Source organism: Vespa velutina, chromosome 24 (assembly GCF_912470025.1).
Source record: "Vespa velutina chromosome 24, iVesVel2.1, whole genome shotgun sequence".
In the NCBI taxonomy this organism is placed as follows: domain Eukaryota; kingdom Metazoa; phylum Arthropoda; class Insecta; order Hymenoptera; family Vespidae; genus Vespa; species Vespa velutina.
In genome coordinates, this window is record NC_062211.1 from 942,218 (window position 1) to 966,342 (window position 24,125).

The 24,125-nt window shown below is 30.1% G+C and overlaps 6 protein-coding genes across 19 annotated transcripts; 4 read left to right on the forward strand and 2 right to left on the reverse strand.

Annotated features, from left to right (window-relative positions):
- The first annotated feature begins 159 nt into the window (after positions 1-159).
- On the forward strand, positions 160-1,465 carry LOC124957000 (single-strand selective monofunctional uracil DNA glycosylase). Its single transcript, XM_047513556.1, has 3 exons — positions 160-935; positions 995-1,144; positions 1,230-1,465. Exons 1-3 carry the CDS (start codon positions 285-287, stop codon positions 1,338-1,340), a joined length of 912 nt encoding a protein of 303 aa, XP_047369512.1. The 5' UTR covers positions 160-284; the 3' UTR covers positions 1,341-1,465.
- LOC124956995 (probable tubulin polyglutamylase ttll-15) lies at positions 1,374-4,164 on the reverse strand. The gene is made up of 4 exons (XM_047513547.1): positions 3,956-4,164; positions 2,691-3,862; positions 2,403-2,607; positions 1,374-2,314 (listed from the first exon to the last, which is right to left on the reverse strand). The coding sequence occupies exons 1-4, from the start codon at positions 4,028-4,030 to the stop codon at positions 2,216-2,218; spliced, it is 1,551 nt and encodes a 516-aa protein (XP_047369503.1). The 5' UTR covers positions 4,031-4,164; the 3' UTR covers positions 1,374-2,215.
- LOC124957003 (tRNA-specific adenosine deaminase 2) lies at positions 1,414-3,256 on the forward strand. The gene has a single exon (XM_047513560.1). It carries the CDS (start codon positions 1,414-1,416, stop codon positions 2,023-2,025), a length of 612 nt encoding a protein of 203 aa, XP_047369516.1. The 3' UTR covers positions 2,026-3,256.
- A 353-nt stretch (positions 4,165-4,517) lies between the features above and the next one.
- On the forward strand, positions 4,518-5,421 carry LOC124957006 (40S ribosomal protein S29). The gene is made up of 3 exons (XM_047513564.1): positions 4,518-4,675; positions 5,061-5,160; positions 5,247-5,421. The coding sequence occupies exons 1-3, from the start codon at positions 4,614-4,616 to the stop codon at positions 5,253-5,255; spliced, it is 171 nt and encodes a 56-aa protein (XP_047369520.1). The 5' UTR covers positions 4,518-4,613; the 3' UTR covers positions 5,256-5,421.
- A 168-nt stretch (positions 5,422-5,589) lies between these two features.
- LOC124957004 (transmembrane protein 256-like) lies at positions 5,590-6,938 on the forward strand. Its single transcript, XM_047513561.1, has 4 exons — positions 5,590-5,815; positions 6,146-6,299; positions 6,451-6,566; positions 6,633-6,938. The coding sequence occupies exons 1-4, from the start codon at positions 5,726-5,728 to the stop codon at positions 6,774-6,776; spliced, it is 504 nt and encodes a 167-aa protein (XP_047369517.1). The 5' UTR covers positions 5,590-5,725; the 3' UTR covers positions 6,777-6,938.
- Positions 6,939-7,088: 150 nt separating this feature from the next.
- LOC124956984 (E3 ubiquitin-protein ligase TRIP12) lies at positions 7,089-24,033 on the reverse strand. Of its 14 annotated transcripts, none has more exons than XR_007103420.1 (26): positions 21,560-22,358; positions 20,491-20,826; positions 20,081-20,386; positions 18,956-19,060; positions 17,052-17,406; positions 16,791-16,984; positions 16,517-16,690; positions 15,987-16,363; positions 15,616-15,900; positions 15,156-15,536; positions 14,879-15,051; positions 14,624-14,798; positions 14,335-14,557; positions 14,018-14,255; positions 13,397-13,802; positions 13,117-13,305; positions 12,829-13,014; positions 12,490-12,681; positions 12,062-12,267; positions 11,099-11,521; positions 10,765-11,017; positions 10,407-10,652; positions 9,999-10,328; positions 9,518-9,836; positions 9,092-9,348; positions 7,089-8,063 (listed from the first exon to the last, which is right to left on the reverse strand). XR_007103420.1 is itself a non-coding variant. In XM_047513523.1 (26 exons), exons 3-26 carry the CDS (start codon positions 20,795-20,797, stop codon positions 9,152-9,154), a joined length of 6,240 nt encoding a protein of 2,079 aa, XP_047369479.1. In that variant the 5' UTR covers positions 20,798-20,826; positions 23,489-23,691; positions 23,892-23,990; the 3' UTR covers positions 7,089-9,151. The 14 variants fall into 14 exon arrangements, 13 of the variants coding, with proteins under 13 accessions (XP_047369479.1, XP_047369476.1, XP_047369477.1 ...); XM_047513523.1 differs by lacking the exon at positions 21,560-22,358 and adding exons at positions 23,489-23,691; positions 23,892-23,990 and having other exon boundaries at positions 7,089-9,348; XM_047513520.1 differs by lacking the exon at positions 21,560-22,358 and adding exons at positions 23,489-23,780; positions 23,892-23,985 and having other exon boundaries at positions 7,089-9,348.
- Between the last annotated feature and the right edge of the window lie 92 nt (positions 24,034-24,125).

The following is a 24,125-nucleotide window of genomic DNA, read 5'->3' on the forward strand; positions in this document are numbered from 1 at the left end:
CATTATTGTATTAATAATGTTATGTTACACAGTCTATCTAGATTAAATTTAATCAATGATCAACCATTAATGCGCCATATTTGAATTTCCCTCCATTCGAAAGACGTGAAAATATCTATTTAATATTTGTTGCAATTTTTATCAAGATATAAGGTATTGGCGAATCAATTTTCTATTATTTATTCGTTTACTGTGAAAATATTGATTATTTTAACAAATAAATAGTGTATATATATGATTCTGTAAGAGTAATTAGAAATAATTGACAAAGAAACACGTACAGCATGCCTCCTAAAAAAAGGAATTATTCTGAATGTGATAATCCATCTAAAAATCCAAATTCAAAAAAATTAAAGTTATCAATGTCTAATAGTAGTCCTGATGACGTTAAATCATCTGAAAATATAACAGAAATTCCAAATAGTACAGATAATTCATCAACATTATCATCTGTGCAATTGCCAGTTCCTGAAAAACTATTATTAATTGAACAAGAACTATGTCAAAGACTACAAACCATAAATTTTCCTTCAAACGTTGCATATGTTTATAATCCAATCATCTATGCATTTGAGGTACATGCAATGTACGTTCAAACCTATTGTAATGGACCTAAAAAGATTTTATTTCTTGGAATGAATCCTGGTCCATGGGGTATGTCACAAACAGGTGTACCATTTGGCGAAATTAGTATGGTTCGTGACTGGCTAAAACTTCACGGTTTTATTGGGAAACCTCCTCGAGAACAACCAGATAGAAAAGTAACAGGGTTTGATTGTAAACGTAGTGAAATTAGTGGTAAAAGACTTTGGGGCCTTTTCAAAGAAATGTGCGGATCCCCACAAAATTTATTTAAACATTCTTATATACATAATTATTGTCCTATTGCTTTAATGGATCGTAAGGGCCGAAACATCACACCTGCAGAATTAAAGGCAATATTTACTCTCTGTCTTTCTATTATTTTTATATACTTACAAAATATTTTTTGCAGGGTGAAGAACAAAAATTAATACATGAATTGTGTGATCAGGCATTGTCCAAAATTATTAAATTGCTGGATATAAAGATTATAGTTGGTATAGGAAGATTTGCAGAAAAAAGAGCACAAACAGTAGTAAATGCGGATAATTTATCTGCACAGGTAATAAAAACCATTATTTAAGAATCACTTTATATATATTCTCTCTGTGTTATTTTATATTTTATGTAATTAATTACTATTTTAGGTTCTGTGGATTACTCATCCTAGTCCAAGATCTGTAGGAAATCAAAACTGGGATCAAAAAACTAAACAAAGATTACACGATCTTGGATTAGCAGAATATTTTACTAATTAAACAAGTGTTATTACAATAAGTACAATAACTACATATAAGGAACATTTTTTATTTGTAATATGGACTAACATATATGGTTATAAAAAGTTATTTTCTTCTTATAAACAATAGGAGATACATTTCTATGTTATGTATTAATTATTTGTACTTTAAAACTTGTATTATTGTTTTTATTAATTTTAATATCACTATGAATGCAGTTGCATGGATGGACATTGCCTTAAAAAAAGCTGCGGCTTCACTAAAAGTTGGTGAAGTTCCGGTTGGATGTTTATTTATATATAATAATGAAATAATTGCAGAAAGTAATAATACTGTTAATGAAACTTGTAACGCAACTAGACATGCTGAAATGAATTGCATTGATCAAGTTTTAGTATTCTGTAAAGAAAGATGTTTAGATTATAAAGAAGTTTTTTCTAACATTGATATTATTGTTACTGTTGAACCATGTATAATGTGTACGTCTGCATTATATCAATTACGAGTACGCAGTATTATTTATGGCTGTAGAAATGACAGGTTTGGAGGATGTGTGAGTGTTTTCAAAGTATCCAATGTTTATGATACCAAAGTAACAATAATAGGAGATATTAAAAGTAAAGAAGCAATAAATTTACTTAAAAATTTTTATGAAGGTACAAATCCAAATGCACCAGAATGTAAAGCTAAAAAAAAGTTATAAAATAAAAAATTGAAAATCAATAATAAAAAATTATGATATTGAGTTTGATTGTATAATTTTTTCATTGTTTTTTTATATATTATGATGCACCTAATAATATAAGTGATAACTATTATTATTTTAATATGTTCTCATACTTGTTTGTGCATTTTATGATTTTATTAAAAATTACTGTATGTATTAAATGTTATTAAATACACCATGTATGATCCAAAGCACATTTTCCTTGATACCATCTTATAAGCAACTGATTTCGTAGTGTATAATCTTTCAATTCCATTCCGTCGACCTAAAAAATAATATCACATAAAAAATTAATAAATATAAATCATATTTTTTTTAAAGTGACTTTTATAGTGACTTTTTCTAGAACTTACTATAGAAGGTGGAAAGATCCTTTGAAAATCCATTTTGTTTTGATGTTCTTTATAACTTTGAGATAAAATAATTTTAATCTCTGGTGTGAAACATGGATTACAAAGTTGACATTCTATTACAAAACAATCTTTGCAATTTGCACAAAATTTTGGTAATACTACTAAATTTTTAGTTGCAACTTCCATTTCATATCCCAGTTTATTTCTGTAATGTAAATATTTGATTTAAAAACAAATTTTATTTTGTATATGAAAACTTTAAATAATTTATTAAAGAATATAAATGACCTTGTTTCAAAATTATTCTCTTTAATCCTTTGACCAATACCAACGAGTGCAAATAAATTAAATAAAACTTGCTCATAAAGTAATTGATTAGGTGGATAGTGTGCAGAAGATAAATTTGGAGACATATTTGCTTCCATTGTATATACATTCAAATCTTCATCAAGTGTGAAATCGAATCTGACCAATTCAAAATAATTTCTTCCACCGCCGAAACGTTGAATTGCTTCTTTTACTTGGCCTTCTTTCATTAGTGCCACTTCTCTAATTGCCTCATGTATATTGCTCCATATTTTTTGAGGATCTTTTCCTTTTGATGTTATATATGCATCCAATGAATCTTTCATTGAAAATCCAAAATGAACATAATAGTTTTTTAAAGATGGTACTTCCCAAATAGGTCGATAATCGTCACCAATAACATACTTATCTAAATTATTGCTATCAAATGGATAATATTCTATTGGACAAAATCTAAGTAAAACATCTCCTTTGTAAACATATACTCTTAGTGGATCAATTGATGTAATTACAGTATAAATGCCTATATCAAACTTATAATTATCAATAAGGTATGGTCGATCTATAAATTCTTGGACAAAAAAATCTGTATCAGTTAAATTCATATCACTAATCTTAATAACTTTGATACCACGATGACTATTAGACTTCTTAACAAAATATTTGTGCGGATACAAAGTGGCATATGTAAGAAAATAATCTTTATCCTTTGGCATCTTAAATGCTTTAGGTATATAGCGACCTTCAGATGTTGATAAATGTCCTTTGTTTGTAATATAACCACAACCAGGAAAATGATTTATACGTTGATGAGGTTGCAAATTTTTTAAAATCGGTGCTAATGCTATGAATGGGTATTCGTGCGACCATAAAAGATCCCATTGAGTTTCATTAGTAGTAGGTTTAAAACCTAAACGTTCTAATACTATAAATATATGCTTTAAATGTTCAGTGGTATTGGATTTATTATAAATTAAAAATGTTGGTTTTTTCTCTGTAACTTGAACTATTTGTTTATACGTCCTTTTAATATGTGACTGATTATATAGAAAGTAGGATATGCCAATTAATAATGTTAATCCTGTAGCAAAGTAAAAAAACATTTGGAATATTAATTTTAACTTTTCACTCATTATGTTCCCACGTTTCAATTGCTGAAAAAAATTAATATTTTTATACATTATTTTTTAATGTCATAAATATAATTATAATTATATTAAAATTAATAAATTATAATGTATCTTAACCTTTTGTTTATTCTTCTTTTTTTTCTTAAGCTTCATTGTGTTTGATGTTAAATGATCCTCAGTACGGATCAACATTTAGTTTACGTGACATTTAAAGGTGTTTGAGACGAATAGAATGCATGAAGAAAAAGTACCGTTTTAATGTATTCCCCTCTCTTATTAGTATGTCACATATGTATCATGTTAGAAAAACATGTTCTGATATTCAATAGACAACATTTGTAAGAATTAAATGAATAATTTCTTCTTGTAATTTTATCCTTTCTCTTGATATAATGTTTTAAAAGCAATTTTGAAATTACTATAAGTAAATATTTTCTGAACAATGTTTATGTATCATAGTTATTAGTTAATATTAGTTATTTGTATTCGAAATCATACTTATATTTCGTTATTCACAAATAATATACGAACCAAAAAATATACTTTATTATATAAAATACATAATTTTTATATGTATATATAGAAATAGTTTTCTTTATTTCAATAAATCATGTTAATTTATTTAAAAATTTTCAAAAAAACAACTAGCGCTCTTTTCTTTCGCGCCTTGAAAATATATTGAAATGAGAACATACGTTCAAGAAACATTCGATTGAGAACCCTGTTCTTTACATTTAGAGACTTCAACGAAGAAGGATCTCGATTTATTAGCAAGATGGGTTTCCAAAATATTTGGTATTCGCATCCGCGAAAATACGGTCAGGGATCTAGATCTTGGTAAGTTGCAATTGAAATGTTTATTTTAGATTTATTATACAAATATTTTTAGCTAAATGAAAACATAATAAAATAACGTTGTATTATACGTTGTGTAACCGCGTGTTACAAAGTTTTCGTTGTATGTATTTTTTTTTATTATTTAACATTTTTATATAATATTTATAAGAAATGGTATACTGAATAATTTAGTATTTATCATTATTTATTTAACGCATAACATAGAATACATTTTTCCATGATTTCTTAATCTAACCTAAAAAGGTTAAATAGATTAGGGCAAGCTAATAAAGATTAGCTTATATATTATAATTTATTTATTCATTTATTTATATTTTTTTATTTTTTTTTTCCATTAAAAATATTTCTTTAAATCTTTTTACAGCCGTGCTTGTGCAAATAAACATGGACTTATCCGTAAATATGGCCTGAATATATGCCGACAATGTTTCAGAGAATATGCGGCTGATATTGGTTTTAAGAAGGTAAAAACAGAATCATGTTTAATATCTAAAATAGAAAGAACATATAAATATTCATAAATAAAGTTGATTTCTTTTTTCTTTTATAGTTGGATTAATACATTAGAAAAAAGTTCAACAGAAAAACAAATTCCAACGATATACCATTAAATGCGTCAACCCAAATCATTCAAAATTTTATTAAGATGATAAATTATCAAGATGAATAAACTGATAATTTGTATAAATGTAATACAGAAATAAATGTAATTTCAGAAATTGTAATTTGTTATATTATCACATAAAACTAATTTACCCTTTTGTATTAATTTCGTCTCATGTAAGTCATAGGTTATATTATTAATCTAAATATGTGTTTATACATATTTTATGAATTAGCCAATTAAAACTTGTTTTACGATGCAACGGTGATGTCCAATAATGACCAATCGGAAATGTCGTTCATGTTGCTATTTCTTCGTGTACATATTTTGACTAGGTTTGAGTTACTAAGCAATTGCACGAATTTATGTGTAATTTAAGTTAATAAAGACAATTAAATCTTCAACAATTATTTAAATTTAGCTAAATGGGATTTACAGAACTATTAAATTATATCGTATTTACCAATCCAGTTAGTTCTGGGACATTCTTATTTCTCAGAGGTACAGCAAGAATGGTGAGTTTTTAAATCTGTTTATTAATGAAATTACTATTTGAGAAATAAATTTAGACCTTGATTTTCAACGGTGAATAGATACATGATATTGTTTTTATTTAGATTGCTTAACTAAGCTATCAATCATATCAAATATAACCTATAACAAAACATAAGGTATGATACTGCATATATGATGTATGTAGAAAATAATAAATATAAAAAAGTGATACAAACCTAAAAACAAATAATTTTGATCTAATCAATTTTCATTTATGTAATTTCATATTATAACAAAATAAAATCTATTATATGGTCTATTATTTAAAAAAATATATACATATATTATAGGCAGGTGATTACATGGGTTTACAACCGAAACAAGAAGTAAAAATGCCACCTTCTACACCTTTATGGAAATTAGCTTCGTCTGCAGGACCTTACGTGAAACTTGCTGGACTTAGTGGAGCGGCAGCTGTAGTATTGGGTGCTTATGGTGCACATAGTAAGTTGCATAATATCACTTTTTAGTTCCAATATACTTTTAATAATAATCTAATTTTATCATGCTCTTTGTTATAAAAAAAAAATGGATTTGTTAAACGTGCATAATAAAGTATATATATAGTATAAAAATTATTGTCTCATTGTTTCAGAACTTAATGCACAAAATCTCCCAGAGCAAGCAAGAATATTTGAAACAGCGAACAGATATCATTTTATTCATACACTAGCTTTACTTGGCTTACCTCTTAGTAGAAAACCATCCTTGGTAAGTCTTTGTTAAATATCGCGACTTTACTACTAAATTGTTATATCTTTTCTTATTAATTTATAGGTTGCAGTTTTTTTCATTTGTGGAATAATAATGTTCAGTGGATCTTGTTATTATGTTGCTTTTACAAACGATAAACGTTTTTCAAGGATAACACCAATCGGTGGTACATGCCTCATATTGGGATGGTTATCTCTACTTATATAAATATAACAATAGAAATATATTGTGATATGTTTCAAATGTAAGGTCGTATTTAAGTTTGATATTTTTTGGTAAATAATTCTTTAAAAAATATATAAATGACTATGTATAAAATAATGTTGTTATTATATATTTTTATGGAAAATAAATCATATTTAAGTAATATATTTTATAGCATTACCATGCATGCCATATATAGTAAGTATTATATTATTAATATTGATTAAAAAAGGATTCTCTTTTTGGCAAGCATGTTCCTTGTATTTACATTTATTGAAGGCTTTAAAAAAAAAAAAAAAACAAAACTTTTCTGCATTGTGTAAAGAAAAAGTCCTTTATACTAATGGATTGATATAAATATAACTTTGTTTATAATATTAATGACATGTGTTTGAATTGTATCTCGAACCATTACACGTTTCTTATAATGTGTATATAAGACTGTTGGTTGAACATATTTTCTTTCATTTAGATTTCTTTTGCTTCTATGTATTATTGTATTTACGTATTACCTTTCGTCGTTCGTCGTCACATATTGTGAAAGGACACGATAAAAAATAACTATGTACCTTATACATTATGTTGATTGCAGTACATGTAACATTGCCTGATGTACGTGTGTAATCACACAGCATATATCACATATTAAACATTGTGGTGGCATGATATCGGCAGCTCTATTATCTTTTTAAGTATATTTAATAAACTACAATAAAATATTGAAATGAATACAACTGTTACTAGTCCATTAGAGATGGATCTTCTAATTGCACTGAATTGTATATTAGGAAAACAATTTATGGCCTGCAAGAGCAATGTTACATGGTATAATAATCGTATTAATAATCGAACTAATTTTTTTTTCCTTTTTTTTTTTTTTTTTTTTTTTTTTTTTTGATAAGAGGTTATTAACGTGATGCATATATGTACGCGGCGGTAATAACTTTAGCACCCGACTTATACACGTAAATTTTCTTTATGAACCTCTTGCGCCTGAATTTAAGAAATTAATATACGTCGTTATATATGATCCATTTGATACACCAGCTTCGCTTATAATTGATAACTTTTCTATTTCGTATTATACAGAGTCTTACATTTTGTTTTATTTGTTTTTTTTTGTTGTTGTTGTTATTGTTGTTTTTTTTTCTCCATAAATATGATGCTTGGCCTGTATTTAAGTGGACATAAGAATTTTCTTCTGTTCGCACAACCACGATGGGAATACGGTCTGACGATGCTGGCTGCATCCTTACACAGTTAAGTAAAGTAATAATTCGACTATCTTACCTAGAATAAAGATATCAAATAATATAATAATTAATTAATGATACGTAGATTATAAATTTAAATATATAGGAGTGTTGCACGAAATTAGTGCAATGCTCGCAAGTGCCGTAGATTAAGCGGCGAACATAAGAGATCGATCTATATCATGAGAGAAAAGAGGGCACAAAGAATGATATTATGCTGCCACACATTCACGAGTTGGCGCTCTCTCTTTACAGTTGAGATGTAAAACACGTGCTACTTTGTAGCAGCATGTATTTTATTTACTGATTTTAGCTCATATATTCCTCGTAGATTATGAGGCATAAGATTGGCGATACACATGGCGATGCTAAATGCATCACTGATATAAAATTTACTTATATCTAGTAAACGTCCTCTGGGAGAGCTAAAGTATGTATATATATATACTTATATATATATATATACATATATATATATGTATATATTTATGTATATATATGTATGTATATATAGATACATATATATATATATATATATATATGTATATATATATAATATAGTTTTATAGCAATATCAATTTTTTTTTTTTTTTACTATCGTAATATAAAGTATTTATATGTAAACTTGCGTTCTCATTAAACTATATTTACATTCCTTTTTTTATTATCATTACACACACCGAAGATAAGTTCCTAGAATCAGGTTGCGCACTTAAGCTTATCTAGCGCATAATATCACCACAGAGAGAAAAACCTACGTGGTGAGGCTAACATCATTGATTTTTTTTGCACTTTTTCTGATAAAGTATATCACATTCCGAAACGTACGTAGTAATAAGATAAATATCTAGTTTGAACCCATTATGAACAAAGAGAAGTCTGGACAAATTAAAAATAAAACAAATTGCGAACAAATTTATACAAAGTATAAAAACCGTGTTTTATCGTTGTTTTGTGATTTGGAATAGAAGAGAGAGAGAAAAAAAAAAGAAAAAAAAAAAAGAAAGAAAAAAAAAAGAAAAAAGAAAAATTCTTTCTATATATATTTGAATTAGTGGTCTCAACCTGAATATAATGCGACAGCGAAAAAAGAAAGACGCGCGGCGGTGATTTTCCCATCCATTTCTAGGAAAGGTGGAATGAGTGTTGACCTTCTTGTGCTGCTATTCTTAATTTTTCTCGCATTATTTCCAAGGTAGTATAGTCAGGCAATTTTAAATAATTTACGCAAGTCATTACAGATGGTAAAAAGTCATCAGTTTTCATCGATGGATCGAAAGTTTTCCGCACTATCGTTAAGGGTGGGGTCAAACTCTTAAAGCCTGTAAAAAATATAATTTAATATAATTTATTAAAAATTATAATTAAATAAAATATAATTTATGATTATCAAATTTATTACTAAATATTAATAAGCGATAGAAAAATTTTAAAAATAATGAATAAATAAATAAATAAATAATATATATATATATATACACATATACTTACCTCCAACAGGTAATCGTGGTGATCCAGTAACAAATTGAATAAATTGTCTTTGCTCCTCGCTATTGTATTTGGATAAGACTTCAAATAAGAAACGTATAGCCCGAGAATCTGGTGTATAACCATGATCTGTACGGCAACATTCCAAAAGGGTTTTTGTATCCCATTGGCCACCACCTTGCGTGTGTCCACAGAATACAGCTTCCAATTCTTCTGGGAAAAATAATCGCAATTGCGCCGGCGGAAATACCGATTCGAATCCTTCTCGAAACGCTTCCATTTGTCTAAAAACTCCTTCGTAGAGGAACCAATGTGTTACCAACTGTAATATAATATATTTATTCAGTGTTAATCTTCATATATTCAGGAAAAAAAAAAAAAAAAAAAAAAAAAGAAAAAAGGGAAAAAAAAATGAAGAAACGTGTAAAGCATATGACGAATTATTTAATAATAAGCTTTTTTCTATTTTTCTTACGATATATACCTTGATATATTGATCCAAATTATGAATGGTGACAGGTATGTCACTTCCTCCTTTCCTTAGTTCTATATTTTCGTAACCTGGTAATTCGAAGACAAGTCCAAGTTCAGAAATAGGACAACCGTCCAAATCTAGCGCTTCAATTCGTTGTGCTCTCTCCGTCATTCTTAAACTTTGATCCTTTTCCATTATTTCTTTTCGTCTTACCACTTCTTGCAATTTCGTGAGGGTACGATGTATATCAGGACAAACGTATATTAAATCTGCTAAAGTAAGCGTATGCTCTTCTCCCAACAACCAACGATAAAATGTTAAACTAAATGGTAGATCCAACTGAAAAAGAAAGAATCATAATAGTTTATTAAAGTAATATTTTACTATAAAAGAGGTACTTCGAAATTGAAAACATACCATTCTTGAGTCATATATTGCTTTTGCCATAAATTTACCAAGAAATTTAAATTTAGTTTTGAGTTTCGCGAGATGTGACACTTTAGTACTCCACGGTATTGGTGTTGCAAAGAGTCCATGCATAGGATTAACGTAACCTGTCTCCGTAGGGTTTGAACTACCATGCCAGAGATCCAAGTCAGCACGTTGAAGTTCTTTAGAAACTAGCGCATAAAATTCTAAAGTTGGGCCCAAGCCAGTTCCGACCTATAAAAAAAAAAATAAAGGAAAAAAAATGAATAAATAAATCTATTCAATAACATAATAATGAATGATTATAAACAGTATATTTTCTGTCAAAGAAAAATATAAAATGAACCTCATTGACATATTGCACTTCAAGAAGAGCTTTGCTGGAAGCTAAGTCTTGAATAACTTGTTCCGCTTGTTTCAAAATATCCGTTCTGGAAATGGTTCTTTTTCTTCTTTCTAAACGCGGAGTAACACGTTCTTGACTGTCAGAGCCTGACAATTCTGGAGCAGAGTCTAAAAGACGCTGGAGTGCTCTATCACGATCAAAGGATGTTGCGTACAATAGCAACTGCCTCGTTTCAAATGGGAATAGAAAAGGGCTATAAAGAACAGATAATAATATTTTATATATAAATATCAGAGAATAAACATTATATATAAGAATTATTTATATAACTTACCATACTGTTGCTATTTGCTGCAACCATGATGGTAAATTTCCAGTCATAATAACTAACGGGTCCTGTAGTTGTCTACTCGCCTTTGCCGCTATCTTGTTATTTATGAAATCTTGTGGAGACAATAGGCTCATACTTTTCAGATGAGGAAATAGAACACCCCAATGACGATTAAGTGCATGTAAAAGCCGCAATAGACATAAGCCGTCTAAAGAAGCATCCGATATAGTTACAGATGGTGGCAAAGATGGAGATAGATAAGGAGTAAGTGGACATCGTTGCGCTGGTACTATTCCTTCCAACCAAAGACTATCTTCTTTTCGCTTTGAACTGATCTTTGTACTCTTGCCTTTGCCTTTTCTACTACCGCATTGTGAACTCGATCCTGGTTTGGAAGATGTCGTGGCCTCGTCCTCTGGTACAGGTCTGAATAAGAAAATAAATGTAACAAGTTTAAAATGACACTAAGAACTTTTTGTCACGTTAACTATTTTATTCTAAAATCAAATTTATCATTAATTGACCCTAACAAATATCAAGAAAATATGCATTTATAATTATAATAGTGCCTCTGCTTTAACATCTCCAAGAGAGCAACTGGTTTATACAAACTTACATTGAAAGAAACAGGGATAACAAAAATTGCTCTAAAAGTGATAATTATGCATTCAAAATATGGACCTTTTATTTAATGTTTTCGAAAGGATTTTCCTGCGACAAGAGCCTTCCTTGATATATGTTGTCATTTATTTGATATGATTTGGCAGTAACTACAATATTTTTTACTGCAAAAAATATTTAGCTGGAAATATATATCCCTTTAAGATTGAAAGGGCAAAAATCTCACTTGTACACTTGTTGCAAACTTCAGCAATCAGATGAGTCAAAGATCAAGAGTATCCTTCAGAAATAAGCCATATAATTATTACCAGTATTTAAGCATATTATTAAAAAATTAAACAATACCTGTAATATATCGTATGAGTTTGCACCCATACTGCATCGTGTCCCAAAGGAGGTTCACCATCTGCTTCTGCTTCTGAATGATCTATACCAGAACAACCAAATTGTCTTACTGCCTGGTATACGGTCATATTAAAAGGTAATACTTCATCCCCTATCAAAAATTGGAGCTTGTGTTTTGCAGAGCCTTGACTTATAACAACTGCTGCCTATAAATTAAAACGAAAATAAAAACAAAAAAACAAAATATATATATATATGTATATGTATATATAATAATAAAAAAAAAAAATTATAAAAAAATAAAAAAAAAAATAAAAAAAAAAAATAAAAATAAAAAAAAAACAAAAGTAAAAAGCAAAATACAACTTATAGTACAAATTAACAAAGATAAATTAACAAAGAATAATGTATATGTATTTCAAACTTACCAAGGTATCATCTATATCATCTTCGCTATTATCATCGTCACTAACCAAAGATTCTGCATCCCGTATTCTACCGTAGCCACGAACCATTAAATATCGTTCTATTGCTTGCACTAATGCAAGAGGATCAATTTTTACAGTACCTCCCTTCCATTGTTTTAAATTATTACAATCTGGATGCCGCTGAAGATTGCACTGTATCATAATAATTATTAAATCACATTTTTTTAATTTGTACAATTTTTTATTAGTATGCCTTTTTTTAAGAGAGAGTAAGAGAAAGAGAAAGAGAAAGAGAAAGAGAAAGAGAGAGAGAGAGAAATTTTTATTAAAATGTTGTACCTTCAACTGATGTGTATTGAAAAATTTAAGAGCACTAGTTCCTCCACGTCCAGCACCGGATCCAGCTGGTAGATCATGAACCTTTACTGGAAATTGTTCCAACTGTGCAACACAACTGTTCAATTTTGCGACAAGAGCACCGAATGCTCCCGGTTGAAGATCTACGACATTGTTGTCTTGCTGTATCTAGAGATTGTAGCAAATAAAATTGATTGAAATTTCGTCAAATTAAAATAAAAGAAGGGGGGAGAACAAAGAAAGGAAACAAAGAAAGTAACACTTTCTTACAGTAGACTCTGCAAATAGTTGCCAGAACATCCGTAAACGATCATAACGATTTCCAGGTGCGTCTGTGGTTGTGAGGTAGTTCAACAAAGCTTTTATAAGACCACTATAATTCATTTCGAACGGAGATATATCACTTTCTAGTACAATATCTCGTAATTCGGTAAGCGCTGAGAACATTTCGTCTAATTGCTATCGAACACACAAGGACAAATGTTTAATAAATATAATTTTGTTTATATTAAAGAAAACGAAACATTTTAATGATTTTATTTATACTTACATTTGATTGTAATCGTTGTATTGCGGCTGTAAGTCGCGCAAGAACCGTTAACGCTGGATGGGTGCAAGGTGCATCATCTTGATATCTTGCTAGGAATTGAGCAGCTTGTTCGCGTACCCATGCTTTTGCCTTATCCCGATTACCACCTGATAAATTTGGATTACTTGGTGGTTTTGATAAACTGGTTGATGAACTTGTGTCTCTCTTATCACTAACAGTGCTTGACGATGATGATTTTCTTCCCCATCTAGCAGGATTAAGATTTCCCAAAAATCGATTATTCTTTTGTGTAAAACCAGTGAAAAGTGATTCTGGTTGTTGCGTTTGCTGCGTCCCAGTACCACCCAATCTAGAGAACCGACCTTTCTTGTTTTGACGTTTTCTTTTCAAAACATCTCCGATCCTTCTAATAAAATAATAGCGTTAAAATTATAGAAGAGAGGGAGAGAGAGAAAGAAAGAGAGAGAGAGAGAGAGAGAGAGAGAGAGAGAAAAGAGAGAGAGAGAGAGAGAGAGAGAGAGACGAATAAATTGCGAAAAAAAATAAAAAAAAAAAAAAATAAAAAAAAAAAAAATAAAAAAAAGTCAGTTCAGTTTCTATGTTACAATATTCTGTACTTACAGATGAGCACTTTGCGGTGTACTTGCATCTTCTACGGTGGTATTCAAATCTGTCCTACTATGTGTATCCATTGAAGGGGTAAGATTTGGCTTCATTTGACATGTTGCAACTGCGCCAAATAATATATTACCATTTGTTGATGGAGAAGCAATAGGTGACGTAGCACTACTAGAGGACAACATCATGGTGGAAGAAATAGGTGTAGACGGACCTGGTTGTGGACTTGGTAATGATGTACCTATTCGAAAGATAATATACAATGTGTTTACAAATGATTTTACTATTTAATTGATAATGTTTTTATAATTACGACTCACCAGAAGAGCACTTGGGCGGTGAAACTCCAAGAGGTATTTCAGGATCAGCTAATTGCCGTATTTGATGTAAGACACCTTCACGATGGAAATGGACCCCAAATACTTGCGGTAATCTTTTCATTAAGATACTTGCCATTTGTAGAGCTCCTATAACTATTCGTAAATCTTGCGATGCTAACATTCCTGCTATATGCGATGATACAACTTGATTTTTCAAAACATCCTGATATAAAGAAAATGAACAATCAATAAATTATATAAATGTTTAAATATATCATTTTGTACTAACCTTTAATAAATCAGTTGAGGCATAATATACCATACGAAGAAGTGCACGTAAACATTTACATTTTACAGCAGGCCCGGCCGAACTACTATAAACTTCGTAGAGTACGGAGAATAAAGTTCGTATAAAAGATACCAGCCATTCATTTGTCTCGATAACTGGAGGTACTACGTCCATGCTATAGAATAATGAAAAACTTAATGATTTTGAATTTACTTTTAGATATATACATATTTAAAAGTTCTAGAAATTCATTACCTAGATGAGCAAGTAGGACTTTTACCCTCAACAGGATGAGCATTCACTCTACGAAATATACTCCGTGCCATTCCAATATCCTCATTAATCTGCTTCATCACAGTCAAATCTATTGTATATGTCCTTCCTAGAGTAGAAAGACATATTTCATCTTCACCATTTTGAAATGCCATCTGTAAATAATAATCAGACAATATGACACGGTGATACTGATATATTTTTCGTACATAAATTTATTATATTTAATTGTACAGACAATAATTACTTTTCATAATACCTCAATAATCCTAGAATCAATAGTGCTGAATGGATGACAGCAATGCCTTTCATCACGCCACTCCCAATGGACTGTTTCTTGTTGACTACTGGTCCTTTCGAGTAAACTATTTACACTGAATATACCATCAGTTGGTAGCGGAGGCATAAGTTCCTCAATTAAACAAGTAATTTCAAACCATTCTTGTGGTGAACGTGGTACTAACTCTACATCTTCAGTTTTTATTTCCAAAGATCCAGTTAAAAGATAACTTAATGTGAAAGCTATATTTTGTTGTAAAAGCAGCTGCGCCAAATCAGGACAGCGATTTGATATCACAGATAACATTCGTAGCACTGTTATGAAGTTGCCAATACTGTTTACAGGTGGTGTAATCATGAGCTGAAATAATTAATTGTATAAAATAAATATTATTAACGAAATTATAGATTATTCACCTAAAAATTAGTGATCCACATACCAACTGTTGTAAATTTTGCAGAAGTTCCGCATTGATAATTTTATGTAACATAACTGGGTCATGTTGAAAACTGTCAACCAATCGACTGAAAGCTTGGCAAACACATTCAACACTTTTTTTATCCTGATTCGTCAGTCTGTTTGTTAACAATGGTAAGCTCTCTGCGACTAGATGAAAATCATCAGGATGAAGATTTTGACAACAATTAGCTGTGATTGTTAATGCTGCGCGTTGAGCCGTGATATTGAAGAAATCAACAAATTTCAAACAAGCTGATACACCACCCTAATCAAATAAAAATATATTGTACATGGGAGATCAAACGAGTTTTGTATATATTTACTTATATTTATAAATAGATAAAAACATACCGCGTGTAATATTGTTTTGCTATGTCGACGGGATAACATAGCCAAAGCAGTTAAGCATTGTTCAGCAACGTCCATACATTCAATTGATTCTAACTTCTGTAGAAATACTGGTACAGCATCAACAACAACGGTAGAAGATCGAGGCAAAGCTTCCATCATGTATGTCAAAGCACGACAAGCATGTGTCATTATAACGAAGTTGTGCTCTATTCCAAGTAAATTTATTAAAGCTGCAACGACTTGTTTAACAGGAAAACCTGTTAATGTATCTTCATTTCCCATAACAAGTATTTCTCCCATTCCTATGACAGCTTGTAATTGTTCGCCTTCATCATCAACAGCTTGTAAGCCAGCAAGGAGCTGTTGTGCTTTTGCAGCTGATAAAAAATAATTTATAAACATAAGCAAAATTATATTTGTAAGAGAATTCAAATTTTGCGTTTTAACTTAATAGAAATGGTGATTACTGACATATAAATATTATACTTTGTCATGATTTCTAAGAATGTCAACATTGTTAATATTAATACCTGAGCTTGCTCCCATACTTCTATTTAGAAGATGTTGCATTCGTGACCCTAATGCACCAAATACATGAGGAGGTAAACCTCTAGCTTCTAATAATGCTTGTAATCTCCCAACTTCACCATCATCACTTTCACTATCTCCTGTTGTACCAGATAATCCAGATGGTCCTCCACTCGCTTATTTAAAAAGCAACAAATTATTTAATTTTATTAATTAAATATATTTTATCTTATTAACTAAATTAGTCTCAATATATATTTTTTTAATAAACATTACCAGTAGCAGATGTTACAGCTGATCCTGCTTCATCTTCACCCGTTGTAGTAACTAACTGGCTACCAGGAATAGAAGATGATACAGATGTTGGCGTAGCACTGTTAGTAATAGATTCATTCCCTGACATTATATTTCCGGTACCTCCAGAAGTACTTTCCACCATTGATTTCCGTGCTCGTGACGAAGAGCGATGTCTAAATTTGGATTTAAATTATTATAATTCAATGTAAATAAGTTTGTGAAAAATTATTCAAAAATTACCTTGAGCTAGAACAGGAACCCGTCGTGGAGTCTTTTTTATGTTTTCCTGAAGTCTTGTTACTCGATGGCAGTTCCTTAGGTTGTTCACTTAAGAGTTTTATACGCGAACGAAGTGGATGTTTTTGTGTAGGATGAGGGTGTGCAGGGGTGGCAGTAGCGGTGGCAGACACAGCTGGATTGGTAGTGGCTGTTGATGTAATGCCACTAGTGCCTGCCCCGTCATGTGCCAACGCCCCCCCACCACTCTCCACAGAATTGCTAGCTGTGTTACCCACTCTGACGTTGGACTTCACACCCAAGATTTGACTACTCGTACTGCTACTTGTACAGGTTGCACCACCGTGTGCTTTGGACCCTACAATATTTAAATAACATATGATTACTTAATTGCATGAAAAATAATAGAATATAGCTTTTTCAAACATTACTGATGCATTAGAAGTTATTTTAACTTTAATATTTATCACATGATAATCTCATTGTCTACATTAGAAATATTATTATGTGTAGACTTCTTCTTTTTTTATTTTTTTTATTTTTTTTTTATATATATATTAGTGCATGTAAAATTTTAAGATATGTGCTATTCGTCTTAATTTTCCCTGAACAATTGTGAAACTCAAACATTTTCGCAAGTTAAATATTAATAAAGAAAAACAAAAATATTAAATGTACAAATACATTTTTTTTTGTTCTAATAAATAAGACATAAAAAAGATCATGTATGAGCCAAAGAAATATATTCAACTGTTTCTCTTGATTTTAATTATTTGACTAATAATAAGTACTTGTTCATCTTTTCTTTTTTGAAGAAGTACTTTCAATCAAATATAATGACAATATTATATTTTTAAAATGTATGTTTCTGAAACTCATAGCTAATTACTAAATATGGCATATTATTCATAAGTTACATTGTAAAAATTCATCTATGTATGTAGACAATACACAATGAAAACTTATTTACTATTTAATGATAAATTTATCATAATACATCCGGAGAAATAAATATCATTTTAATTTCTTTTATATATATAGAGCAATACGCTTCCAAAATGAATACTTTGTTTTCAATCATAATTTAAGACGACAAATTAAAAATAAGGCATATGTTTTAGTTAACACATTTTTTTTCTACAGAACATTTTTTATTTTATTATTTTAGTCTCTTCCAATATATTTTAATGTAAAATTCCTTCAATTTTTTATATTTTTAATTCTAATTCTAATAATGTATAATTTTATTATCAAATGCTAACTGATCAATTATTAAATTAATATGATATAATATAAAATTTATTATTATTTATACGGAGAGATTCTTTGAATTTTATTAATGTTATATTAATAAGAATCATTTATAAGAAACTTCACGAAAATGTTTGCATATAGTTTATATAAATTATATTGGTCTATATTTATATCATAACCCAAATAATAATGTTATATCATGATATTATTAATATCAAATTCGAATTGATTAATTTTGTTGAAATAAAAGTTCTATAGGAAAAATTAATTTATAGTTAAAAAGTGGTATATATGTATATACTAAACAGAAAAACAAATAATCATTTAAATTATATTTTTTTATTAAATACTATCCAGTAAAAGAACTCAATAATTATAAGAACTGCACTTTATATACATACATACATACATACATACATACATACATACATATATATATATATATAATCTCATGCATAAATAGAAGGAAAAATAAACTTTTTCAATCTTGTTTGAATAAGAGAAACCTTGCATGTAGATGTAGGAAGATTTATATAATGTAGTTCAATAAATGTAGCATATCCTTTTCTTTAAATATCTATACCTTGTATTTATAAGAGAAAATAAGGGGAAGAGAGAAAATGTGGTACGAATTGTGTACTCCTTAAGCTTACCTTCTTGATGGTACGTTTGTGTTGATATTGGAAAAAGTGCTTTGACAGCAGACACAAATCCTTCCAGACATTCGCTCATCCTCAGGCCTAATGATACAGTCTGATCTATGACTCTTATTTTAATAATGCTACCTTCTTTATTTTTTATGATATTTCTGATAAAATCCTTTCTCTATAATTTTAAATCTATCTTTTCCCTACTTTGTATATGTAAGGAATTGTACAATGTGTTATTGCAATGTTCATGCAAGATATTTTCTTATATTTATTTAAATTAAAATAAATAAATCAGAGAACAAAGATTATTATAAAATTCGTATGAAATATATTTATAAATTTAATGTTTGTGCAGTTCTATTTATAACTTAATAGCATTTTAATATGTTGGCATTTACTATATAAAACATTTCATTATATGTAAAGAATGTTATTATATAAATTCAGTAAACCAAAATAACAATGACAATTATATACATGTAGCTATTAAAAAAGCATATTATATCACTTAAAAAATTCTGCACATGCACACTAATATATTTAATATAATTATGTAAGTGTAAATCCATATATTTAATTATGAAATTAATATTTAATGAATAAAATAACACTTTAAATTAAAATGCGTATTGCTCTTAAAGTCACTTATTTGCATGTTAACAACATCATGTTGGTCACATTGCCAAACACATATGGTAGATGTAAATTTAATATATAAAATTGATCTTAATATGCTGCACTTGTGCCATACCACATAATATATATACATATATATATTATGCTTCATAAGTTGATAAATATTAGAGTATAAAAATGGCTAATTCTAAAATCTTATATAACCTTTTATATAAGAACTAGGTTGTTCTTTCTTCTAAGCAAATCAGTTTACACTTGTCATAAATAATATAATATATGTTGATTGTAGAGTATATGAAGAATAATCAATAATAGAGAATCTCACTATTTAATTTTTAATACTTAATTTTTTAATTTCAAGTGTAAAATTTCATTTTAAGAAAAATTTAGGTTAATTCTAATGATAATATTCAAGGAAGTTTTATACATTACCTATCCTTTATATATCTTTACAATCAACATTTTATTTAATATAAAAATTTATATACTAACCTCTTTCCCTTGACGTAGTTGAATTGCTAGAAACAGGAGTAGCACTCGATGATGATGCCAAGTTGTTGTACGTTGAAGATGATTTTCGATTACTATAGCCACTATTTAATGATAAGTTGTAGCTACTGCTTGCTTGCAATAAAGTTGCTGAATTTTGTGGAGTACGAGAACGAGTCCGCGAAGCTACACAATCTATAGCTGTCAAGTTTAACTCTGGCAAACTTGTTCTCGTGTTGCGAACTCTTGTATTACCACTAATACCACAATTAGACTGCTGAACCTTGTGTTGCAGTCTCCAATCTGTATCTAAGAAAAAATAACTAATTCATATGGATATTCTGATTAATGTAACAAATTCTTGATGTAACAAATCACTACACGATAATAACTATTTCACGTATTGGAATTACCTAGGAATGGTCCTAAACCACTTCCATGATTTCTACGTTCACCCTTTATCTTGTCTTCTCCTTTTGAAGAATCTATAGAATGTCTATGTGCAGATGTGTTGTCAAGGTCCTGAGGTGGTTGCGGATCACCAATAGTTTGTCTGCGTCTTTTCTCTTCTACTGGCACTGGGATACTACTACTTTGTCGCTTTCTATAGCCACTTGTACCACTGCCTGAGCTTTTCCCTCTAATTTTAGAGGTACCTGCTGAAGCACTGGCCTTCTCTACAGACCCCCCTGACAACAACTGATCTTGTTGATCTGCCATAGATTAATTGACTCATGCCACTATACTGCCTGTAACAAAAGCAACAAATTGTAATTATTATAGATGATATAACAGTATATTAATATAATCTTATATATTTTTACATATCCATGGAATGCTTTATATCTTGTACATATATAATTTTCAAATTTGATTGGAAAGTGTATTTGTATATATACATACATATATATGTGTTATGTCTATATATATATATATATATATATATATATATATATATATATATATATATATATATATAATAATCGAATATGTATATTTTTCTACTTGAACTAAAAACAAAAAGATGATAATTCTGCAGCAAGTTTGTCAATGCATAACCTGAGGGATCAATACATATCTTTGTTCTCAATTATTAACACTTGAAATGTTGCTGATATACTGTTAAAGAGTATGAAGCTTTGAATCTTTTCATAAAGCAATATATCTCAACTGTCCAATCAAATAATATTATTAATCTTAATCATTATAATAAATAATTAAAATTGAAATAGAAAACAATTTTGTTAGGAAAGGAGATATAATGGATGAAAAAAAAGAAAAAAAAAAAAAAGAAAAAAAAAAAAAAAAAAAAAAAAAAAAGAAAAAAAAAAAGAAAAAAAAAATGTGAATATGTTTCTCCTATATTTTCCCATAAGGCTTGTTTGCTACCAATTTTTATTAATAAAGCATTAATAATTAATGCTTGGAACGTTTGTACGAAAGAAAAAAAATGCAAAATTTGAACACTTAAAATATACAAACCGTGTTAAATCGCTGCGCACTGTGATAAGAAGACCGTGACTAAATAACACGCAATTAATGTTTTTCCTACGCAGCGAAAGAGATAGTATACCAAAGGCAGAATCATAACAAACACTGTAACTGAAGTCCATCCGCGATAAGGGTAACAATGCAAAATTGTGCCATTGACATCTGTACGAACGCTTTGTGAAAGATCTGAGATGAATAGTGAGAATAACAGTCGCGAGAGAAATGAGTAAATCGAAAAAGATCGAAGATAGATATAAAGGAATTTAACAAAGAGACTCATAAGCAGCGATCCACCATTTGCTTGCAAGCAAGTAATGGAGGACGAGTTCTTTTTCCACCACTACCTCCCCCCTTCTCACTCTCTGTCCTCTATCAGTCTTACTCTTTCCCTCCCCTCCTATCTTGTGAACTACTCTCTCGCTCTCGAAGCCCAGTGTGTGTGCTGTATGACCTCAGGTACACCAAAAAAGAAAATCCCTCGCATGAGGGCAGAAACGACCGGTCCTTCCCCCCGAGGGGATGACTATTGTGCGTATTACCTGAATGTCGGTACAACATGCCCAGGGCATTACGAGGAAAATGTTCTCTTCTCACTCGCAAAAGCTTTCACGACAGTCTATGTCCTTCCTTTTATACATACGTCTATTCACCGTCCGGGAACAGGACTCACGCGCACGCAAACCTACGTTGGTGAGCGGCTCCAACGATGTGTCCCCCCCCTCACGCACAATGAGCCACACACCGAGAGACACGCCAAACGCGCACCACCGAGGTAGACTGAAAGCACGATTCCGTACGAGGAATGCGACGAGCCTCGTTACTAGCGGCGGGGTTGGTTAGAATTGGAAGTACGGAGAATGCTCCGCCTCCGTTTCCCCCTCCACTAAAGAAAAGGAAAACGTCACATGCGCCGGACCAACCATTGCAGTGCGTTCCAAAATTCACTGCTTGGCGCGCTCTTTTAATCGTTCTACGTATTTCTTTAACGTTTATTCACGATATTACTAATAGTTACAGTCATATCTTTTTTATTTTCTTTCAAACCTAACAATCGTTCGAATATTTAATGATCACCGATAAAAATTACGTATCTTTTTTAGATAATTTTCAATGCTTACGCATAGTCTTGCATGTTTCCAAGCGGCGTATCGTTATAACATGGTATAATTATGTAAAAATATATGATGAATTTCGATCTCTATCAAATATCTAAACGGAATAAAATTTATATGAAAAAAATCGATCGAATTTATAAAGATCTCATTGTATTTTTGTGTCTACAAATATATAAATAACTGCAAATATATAAACGAAAAAATCTAATAGTATGATACTTATCCGTTAAGAATTATCCGTTAAGAAAAATGATGCAATAGAAATATGGGAATATTAACAGGATATTTTCGCCATTAAATCGACGGATATTGAATATAAAGAACAGTTTGCATGTATAGATTCGTTTAATGACATTCACTTATACTCTATTAAATATACAAAAATGAAAATATAGTAATAAATAATTTCTCCTATTTGTGAATGTGTAAAACTGTTTATACCGTTAATAATCATGTATTTATACAACATGATAATTTACAGACCGTGTAACGACATCTCTACATTTCTATTAGAAATACGTATATTATCACACTTTTGTTCCCATGCATATTGTAAATGAACTTGAATGAACACGTCACAAAAATGTCACTCTCTTGAAATATTATATAAAACGTACATGAAATTCTTGATAATATGCGACGTAACCGCATAAAAAATAATATTACATGTCTAATTGCAATGAAATATCGTCACACATCGATTGTAGTGAAACGAAGAAGACGCAATATTGATATTCACTCAGCGAGCTCAGGTTACGTTCAAAGCGGAATCAGTATCGTTTGGATATTTGCATGTCGAGTTTACCTTTCATTCGTAGATGCTTGACAGGCTTTAAAATCAAACTCTAATAATCGCGTTAATAAAAACGGAGACGACAAGCACCAAATTTTTCGCGTAATAAAAACGTTCGTTAAAAGCACGCAACTTGACAACGATGATGTTGTAATAGGATGTCGGATGCTGGTTCTATTGTTTGACCTCGGGTTGAACGTAGTAACCACGATTGGCTGAAAACTTCATTTAGTAGTACCCAATTGGTTGCTGATAAATTGAACAGTTTTCTCAGGTTGTATCATAACAACTTGAGATAAATCAGCTGTGCCCGTAAATCACTCGATTAATTCAACTTTTATTATTACCGACACAGACACATCAATATTTTTTCTTTTCGATAGCACACTATTTTCGACAGCTTGCATTTACTCACCGAAAAAGGGAGCTCCTCCCTGGAAGTCGGACTCCAGTTACGCAATGCGATGCGCAAAGGGACACGTGAAGATACAGAGTGAGCTGTCAAGTCGATTCGAGTGTCGTCTGCTAAAATACTTTAACCTAAGATTATACGTGATACAAGATGTTCCATCGACATATAGAAATGAACATGTACATTTGCTTTTATGCCATAAAATTATCTCGTTATGATTGGTCGATACTTTCTTGT

Excerpts from the sequence above, each read along its gene's own strand:
- LOC124957004 (XM_047513561.1), top strand. The coding sequence starts at position 5,726 with ATGGGATTTACAGAACTATTAAATTATATCGTATTTACCAATCCAGTT. Across the intron at positions 5,816-6,145 it reads TCAGAGGTACAGCAAGAATG|GCAGGTGATTACATGGGTTT; the intron begins GTGAGTTTTTAA and ends CATATATTATAG. Across the intron at positions 6,567-6,632 it reads TTAGTAGAAAACCATCCTTG|GTTGCAGTTTTTTTCATTTG; the intron begins GTAAGTCTTTGT and ends ATTAATTTATAG.
- LOC124957000 (XM_047513556.1), top strand. The coding sequence starts at position 285 with ATGCCTCCTAAAAAAAGGAATTATTCTGAATGTGATAATCCATCTAAA. Across the intron at positions 936-994 it reads TCACACCTGCAGAATTAAAG|GGTGAAGAACAAAAATTAAT; the intron begins GCAATATTTACT and ends TATTTTTTGCAG. Across the intron at positions 1,145-1,229 it reads CGGATAATTTATCTGCACAG|GTTCTGTGGATTACTCATCC; the intron begins GTAATAAAAACC and ends TTACTATTTTAG.
- LOC124956995 (XM_047513547.1), bottom strand. The coding sequence starts at position 4,030 with ATGTTGATCCGTACTGAGGATCATTTAACATCAAACACAATGAAGCTT. Across the intron at positions 3,863-3,955 it reads AAAAGAAGAATAAACAAAAG|CAATTGAAACGTGGGAACAT; the intron begins GTTAAGATACAT and ends AATTTTTTTCAG. Across the intron at positions 2,608-2,690 it reads GAGAATAATTTTGAAACAAG|AAATAAACTGGGATATGAAA; the intron begins GTCATTTATATT and ends TTTACATTACAG.
- LOC124957003 (XM_047513560.1), top strand. The coding sequence starts at position 1,414 with ATGGTTATAAAAAGTTATTTTCTTCTTATAAACAATAGGAGATACATT.
- LOC124957006 (XM_047513564.1), top strand. The coding sequence starts at position 4,614 with ATGGGTTTCCAAAATATTTGGTATTCGCATCCGCGAAAATACGGTCAG. Across the intron at positions 4,676-5,060 it reads GGTCAGGGATCTAGATCTTG|CCGTGCTTGTGCAAATAAAC; the intron begins GTAAGTTGCAAT and ends ATCTTTTTACAG.
- LOC124956984 (XM_047513519.1), bottom strand. The coding sequence starts at position 20,797 with ATGGCAGATCAACAAGATCAGTTGTTGTCAGGGGGGTCTGTAGAGAAG. Across the intron at positions 12,268-12,489 it reads ATGATATAGATGATACCTTG|GCAGCAGTTGTTATAAGTCA; the intron begins GTAAGTTTGAAA and ends TTTAATTTATAG. Across the intron at positions 10,653-10,764 it reads AAGTGCAATATGTCAATGAG|GTCGGAACTGGCTTGGGCCC; the intron begins GTTCATTTTATA and ends TTTTTTTTATAG.